The 7,019-nt window shown below is 46.4% G+C and overlaps 1 protein-coding gene and 1 non-coding gene across 2 annotated transcripts in view; both read left to right on the top strand.

The window, feature by feature from the left end:
* Positions 1-7,019, top strand: part of polr1a (RNA polymerase I subunit A) — a gene marked incomplete at its 5' end in the record, with an annotated part of 52,731 nt that overhangs the window by 36,701 nt on the left and 9,011 nt on the right. Inside the window, 11 exon segments of the mRNA XM_037675409.1 lie at positions 505-587; positions 779-944; positions 1,474-1,597; positions 1,700-1,794; positions 2,051-2,250; positions 2,400-2,567; positions 2,642-2,777; positions 4,675-4,829; positions 5,517-5,646; positions 5,738-5,839; positions 6,052-6,303. Coding sequence (XP_037531337.1) covers positions 505-587; positions 779-944; positions 1,474-1,597; positions 1,700-1,794; positions 2,051-2,250; positions 2,400-2,567; positions 2,642-2,777; positions 4,675-4,829; positions 5,517-5,646; positions 5,738-5,839; positions 6,052-6,303 — 1,611 coding nt within the window.
* On the top strand, positions 5,061-5,197 carry LOC119409197. Its single transcript, XR_005186774.1, has one exon. It is a non-coding gene; the product is annotated as a small nucleolar RNA SNORA5 (small nucleolar RNA).

A 7,019-nucleotide genomic window follows, 5' to 3' on the forward strand; every position in this document is an offset into this window, starting at 1 on the left:
ACGTGTGTGTGTATATATATATATATATATATACACGTGTGTGTATATATATATACGTGTATATATATATACGTGTGTATATATATACGTATATACATATATACGTATGTATATATATACGTATATATATATATATATGTATATATATACATATTCCCACACTCTTGCAATATTCTAAACAATGTTTCTAAACTCTAAATGTTCTAAAAGAGCACAGCATGTCATGATTTCAGCTCTCTGCCTCATCTGCTCTTTGCCACCTGCAAGCATTTTTGGCCACGCCCACTTCGCTCTGCAGAGATCAGCAGCAGCATGAAGCTCATCCTACAGTGTGGGCTGCACAAAGGTGCAGCAGGTGCTAAATAATTTAAAATAATTAATTTTAAATAAAAAAATTGTTGTGTGCTTATAATGACTTATTTTATGTCTGTTTTCACCTGAGCTTTAATTTTCTTGAGAGTTTCTGCATCAAACACTTTTTGAGTTTGCAGTTTTTGATCTTAGGAGTTTTTCTTCCACTGCATGGCTGGAAGAGAAGGACTGGTGGACACGGCTGTGAAGACGTCTCGATCAGGATACCTGCAGAGGTGACACAACTGTCACAAACACCAAACAAACCTGAAAACAGGCTCACAACTGTCAGTGTTCATCATATTCTGTCTGTACTCATCAGCCTTCACTGACTGAGGGATGAATTTATGTCCTGAGACGTTTAGCTGTGTTGGAGTGTTGTCATTCTTCTTGTTACTCATCTGTGTCCCATCCCCCTGCTCTTCAGGTGCATCATAAAGCATCTGGAGGGTTTGGTGGTCCAGTATGACCTGACTGTGAGGGACAGCGATGGGTCTGTGGTCCAGTTCTTGTACGGTGAGGATGGGCTGGACATACCTAAGACTCCGTTCCTGCAGCCAAGACAGTTCCCCTTCATAGAAGACAACTACGAGGTACCAGAAGAACCGTCCCCCACCTGTCCCAACTGTTCACACTCTGTTGCAGGAATGGTCACTTTACAGTCAAACTGATACAAGATTCTTAAATCACTACAAGGAACATTTAAATATTTAAACCCCCCTCTGAGACCCTGGACTAGAGTCCAGAGCAGCCAGAAGCTTTCAGTGGTCTCCTGAGAGGGGACTCAAGTCCTCCTAACCTCAGTACAAACTCAGATGTTTTGTGAAGGCCTCAGCGTTTGGTACTGATCAGTAGTGACCAAACAGCATCATGAAGACCAAGGAACACACTACAGATTAAAAAAAAGCTGAACTTGTTTCATAGACAGCTCATCAGTAGCCCATGTATGGTACCAGCTGATGACTGGACCTGCAGGTTGAAGGTTCTGATCTGGTTGTGTTCAGGACCAGCTTTACTTCTATGCAGATGACTCAAGTTCAATATTCTGAATGTTGGAGCCTTCTGGCATCGACTCAGTGTGTCGACAGGCAGCTGTAGCTCACATGTTCCTCCTTTGATCAGGTCATCAGGCAGTCCCAGGGTCTGGACAGGGTTCTGACTCATTTGGACCCACAGAGTGCCAGTTGCCACTTCGCAGCCATCCAACGCTGGAAAGCAAAGAGAGGAGCGGCGTGTCCTCGGACAGGTGTGGATCAAAGTGGGACTGGATGTCCTGGTATTCTAGCTATGATTTGTTGTTGTTGTTTTTGTTTTAGTTTGTTGTAACATTTGTGTTGATCTGTGTCAGGAGCGTTCTTGCTGTTTTCTCAGAAGAAGTTGGCCAAACTGAGAGAAACTTTAGGAGCAGAGTCCACCACTCACCCAGACCCTGCTGTGGTGCAGGTACGACCCCACAGCGAGGTGCCTCAGCATCTCATCTGGTTGACTTTAGACACAGCACTTAATAAAATAAAACATAATACAGTAATATAAGTTTTTATACATACAATATAATACAGTAATTATAAATAATATAATAAAAATAAAATGCAGAACTTTTGTTGACCTTGTTGCTGTTTTTAAGTGCTTTATAAGTAAAGTGGTATGGTATGGTTCTGACCTGGTCCAAAGTGTCACCTGACCTCTGCCCCGTCCTCAGCTGGGGAAGCAGTGGCACTCCCTGGATGAGGCTGGCAGAGCCCGGTACTGCAGGAAGTCCTCCCGCTGCCCGGAGCCCTCACTGAGCCGGTTCAGGCCCGACATCTGCTTTGGATCAGTTTCTGAAAACTTCCACAACATCACAGAGGAATACCTCCAGAACAGAACCAGTGACCGACAGGATTGCCTGGACTCCCACAGGTACACTGTGTCTGGGGGTGGGGGGAAACACTGTGCTGTATTGGAGGGAGCCAGGTGTCATGGATGACACTCAGCTACCACCATCAGTATACTGAGTTAGACATCTCTGTGTCTGAGTGAAGTCAAACGTCCTCTTCCTGTGTCTCCAGCCTTCGGCAGCTGCTGCACTACAAGTGGCAGCGAGCTCTGTGTGACCCGGGGGAGGCTGTGGGTCTGCTGGCAGCTCAGTCTATAGGCGAGCCCTCCACACAGATGACCCTCAACACCTTCCACTTCGCTGGCAGAGGAGAGATGAACGTCACGCTGGGAATCCCTCGGTAACACCACCGCTCAGCTGTTCTTTATTCAAACAGAAGTTGTCTTTGTCTCACTGTGTTTGTCCACCCGACAGTCTGAGGGAGATCCTGATGGTGGCCAGCTCGAACATCAAGACCCCCATGATGAGCGTCCCTGTGCTCAACAACAGGAAGGCCCTGAAGAGAGCACGAGCACTGAGGAAGAAGCTCAGCAGGGTGTGCCTGGCTGAGGTTAGAACCATCTTCATGTTCTCCTCATGACTGAAAGCTGCTTACAGGCCGTCATGGTCCTACCTGTGCTCTGGTGTCTGTTAGCAAAACGTCTCAGGAATCATTGGATGTACGTCTACAAGTCCACAAACAACTAACTTTTGGAGTCACCCTGGTTAAAGATGACCTCCACAACCATCTGACTTCAGACAACATATATATATTTCAATATTGTTAATAATCCACCACGGGGCATTAAAATACAGACAGTTCGGAGGCATTAATTCCGTCAAGGCGCTGGACTCACCTGGAGACATCCAAGTCTCTGTGATGCAGAAAAAGTCCAACTTGTGCTTTTGAAAGTAGTCCCTGAGGATAAAAGTTTTGTTGGTAACAAATCTTGCATTGACCAAACACATCTGGATACTGTTCAAAGTGGAGCCAGCAGCGGTGGAGTTTGCGTGCGCTAATGGCCGGAGGTTTACAATAACAGCCCCTCCGGGTCGGTCCGTGCACCAACAACTCCCGTTATTTACCTGGTCCGGGCACGTGGGAAGCTGGCGATGGAAACCATGACCACCAGCTGAAGAGGAAGATGCAGCGCGCAGGGCTTTAAGCTTTACCAGTCGCCCAGCACGTTTTCCCCGGCGTCTGTAGCGATATCTCCAGGCAGGCAGGTGAGGAGCGCAGCGGAGGTATACTGGCACGTTCGCCAACAGAGGGAGAGGAAGGGGGGGTGGTCCAGAGGTACGCTCATATTGTTCCAAATAAGCGACATCGGCGGCAGAAAAACGAAGATCCAGAAGCTGTTGTCGGTCATACACCAGCAGTGAGTTTATGTCCGATAAAAAACGAACAAAACACAAATGATCCGAACACCATCAGCAGAGGTGGATTGCAAGCCATGTACACGAGCGCCATCTTACCGGAAGATCCTATTATATCTCCTCCAAGATATATTGACAAACGTCCACAGCAACAACATTTATGTTGACCAACGTCCACAGCAACAACATACTGTATATATTGACCAAAATCCACAGCAACAACATACATATTGACCAACGTCCACAGCAACAAAATTTATATTGACCAACATCCACAGCAACAAGCAAATAAAATTTTTAAATATGTTTAGAAGCATCTTTTAATCTGATAAAGCTCGTTTGTTGCTAAATCTGACATGTTCAGGAACAAGATAAAGTCCTGCCGTACGGACCGAACAATCTAGAACACGTTGAAGTGGACTGCTGTGGAACTCCAGATGTTCTCTGATCATCAGAGTCAGAGATTCTTTATTGTCTTTCGCACCACATGTGGTACATGTGGTGGAGCGAAATTATGTACACAGGGTCCCAGTTAACATCCAACAATAAAAATGTAAAAGAAAAACAATGATAACATCTAAGACATGAACTGAGAAAAACATTAACTAAAAATACACTAAGCACTAGTAGCATAAAAACATTACGTCGAACAGCAACACGAACATGAGCATGAGTCTGTGTGAGCAGATGAGCACGCATGAACACAACATGAAACAGATCAGCAGCAACGTGTGATTTTTCACAGTGATTATTCTGGTTAGAGATTCATGAGTAACAGCTTCAGGGTAGAAGCTGTTCCTCAGTCATCTCAGAGTCAGGAAATTAAAACTGCACAATAGGCTTCCTGAAACTATTTTATACTTTTAGTGTTTCAGTGACTCCTACATGCCCCTCCCCCCTCCATGTCTGGAGACGGCTCTGTCCTCAACTTGTCCTGTGAGCTCCACAAACTGTGATTTCTGATGAAATTGTAAGACACGATGGACAAACTGTTCTCAACACCATCGTAGTCCGAAGCTCTGCAGGACACACCATGTGTTCTTCTTCTGCTGATGTTCTGCTGATCTTCTACTGTCTCTCTCTCTCTGCAGGTCCTGCAGAAGGTGGACGTGGTTGAGACTTTGCGAATTGAAAAGTATCACAAGCATCGGATTTTCAAAGTAACCTTTACCTTCCTGCCTCCTGACCGTTACCATGACGACAAGCTGCTATCTCCTCATCAGATCCTCCGCTACATGGAAACAAGGTGTGTGTCTTTCCTGGATGCACTTTGTCCAGGCAGGGGGTTCTTATTTGGTCCAAAGACCTATTCCCGTATGCTGACACTAAGGTGGGAACTGAGTTTAAGTCAGAGTCTGGTCAGATTCAGGTCGGGGTCTGGCTAGAAAAATGAATAGAGGTACACACAGAGCCCTAAGACGTGTAGAAATACCAACCTTTTTGTGTTCCTCCCTCTGAGAAGTTACTGTAACCACCTTGCAGCCTTGTCAAATTCAGTGCTTCCTCCCTCCTGGATGCCACTGGCCAAAATGGCTGCCACAGTAAAGGTGCAGTTCATGGGCCCCATGGTGCTTCAGGGTCACCATTGGGGATAAAAATATACTGCACACAAGTTTTCAGCTGAAGGACCTGAACAATATGTGACTCTTAACAGCTTGTCGAGAGTCGGGGCCAACATGGGATGGAGGCAGGGCAGCCGACTTGGGACCAGAATGTTTCAGGTTCGACTCCCAGCCATTCCCACATGTCATGGTGTCTCTGAGCAAGACACCTAATCCCTAATTGCTCCCCGGGTGCTTTTATAGCTGCCCACTGCTCCACCTGGGTGTATCCCAGGTGCGATGGGTTAAATGCAGAGAAACAATTTCACCAATGTGTGGGAACATACAATGATAACAATCTCAAACTTCTCCCCACCTTGTTCCTCCGTCAGATTCTTCCGTCTTTTCCTGGAAGCCATGAAGAAGCGTGTAGCCAAACTGGCCTCCATCGCCGTGGAGACGAGGAAGGCCTCCCTCAGAGACAAAGACCCTGACGTGGAGGAGACAGCTGCCACAGCGGAGGTCTGAGTGGACATTTGTCTGTGGACTCTGTGTTGTCAGTGTCTGTGGTAGATGTTTGCTGAAGGTCATTTGTCCCTTTGACCCTCTGCAGTTAGATGAAGGAGGAGAGGAGGGGGAGATAGTTGATGACCAGGGGGACGAAGGAGATGCCGACGCTTCAGATGCCAAGATAAGGAGCAAACAGGAGGAGGAGGTAGGTCAACAAGCTCACAGCAGGAGAAATGTTTTGCAGTCTGTGTGGACTAGAGGTCTCTGCTGGGCTTCATGGGTCATGGTCACAGTCATCTGTGTGGAAACCAAACCCAGGCGTTCTTCATGCAGACCATCAAAGAGCTGGTTCTGCTGCTGGTAGGTCCAGAACCAGTAAGCTGCTGTAAGGTTGACCGTGCTGCTTTTGTCCTGTAGGTGGACTACGAGAGCGAGGATGAAGATGAGAGTGATGATGCTGAAGATAAGGAGGATGGGGAGGCTCAGGAGAACCCAGAGTCCAACTCGGTGGAGGAGTCTCAGCCTGAGCCTGCACCAGTGATCGTGGAAACTAAGAAGAAGGGACCGTCAGAGGATTCCTTGGTCCAGACGAGAGTGAACTCAGTCCTGCAGATCAACTCAGCTGTAGAGAAATATTCCTTTGATCAGGAGCAGGAACTCTGGTGTGAGGTGAGCATCTAAACCTGAAGACTCAAAGGTCAGGATGGCTCCAGAAGTGCCTGGAACACAGAACCTCCTGAGGGACAAGGTTCCACAGCAAAGGTGGTATCAGAACCGATCTCTGCTGAGGAACCTGAGAGGAACCTGTAGGTCTCAGGAGGAGGACCCCGGTGTTAGACCAGAGTCACCTCAGAACAAAACCTTTAAACATTCCACCAGACTGAAACAGTAAAGAACCTTCTTTTACATTTGGAGTTTAAAACAAGAAAACAGCATCGGCTCATGATTTCCTAAAAACATGAGAGGTTCTGAAAACTGACCAGAACCAAGCTGAGGTGTTCTTCACTGTGTGGTGGAGTAAAACTCATTCATTCAGATCAGACTGTGGCTGCAGGAGGGAGCTGCTCCTCCTCACAGGAGGATCTGAAAAACTTCATACCTGAGGTCACAAGTCCTTCAACAGCCTTTCACTGCAGATTCAGAAGTAAACAAACAGGCTTCACAAACATGTTGAAGTCACAAACAGAAGAAGTAAATAAACTGACGGGATCAAACACTGAAGCAGAACGTCCTGCAGAAACAGGTCCAGAACAGTTAAAGGTTGGATTTAGATCAAAATCACATTTGTCAGACTTGATAAACATCATAAAGACAACAACAGGATGTAAACTGTAGACCTAAAGACAACAACATTATGTAAACAGTAAACATAAAGACAACAACAT

This window comes from Nematolebias whitei, chromosome 4, assembly GCF_014905685.2.
Source record: "Nematolebias whitei isolate Nwh7 chromosome 4, NemWhi1, whole genome shotgun sequence".
NCBI classification, from domain to species: Eukaryota; Metazoa; Chordata; class Actinopteri; order Cyprinodontiformes; family Rivulidae; genus Nematolebias; species Nematolebias whitei.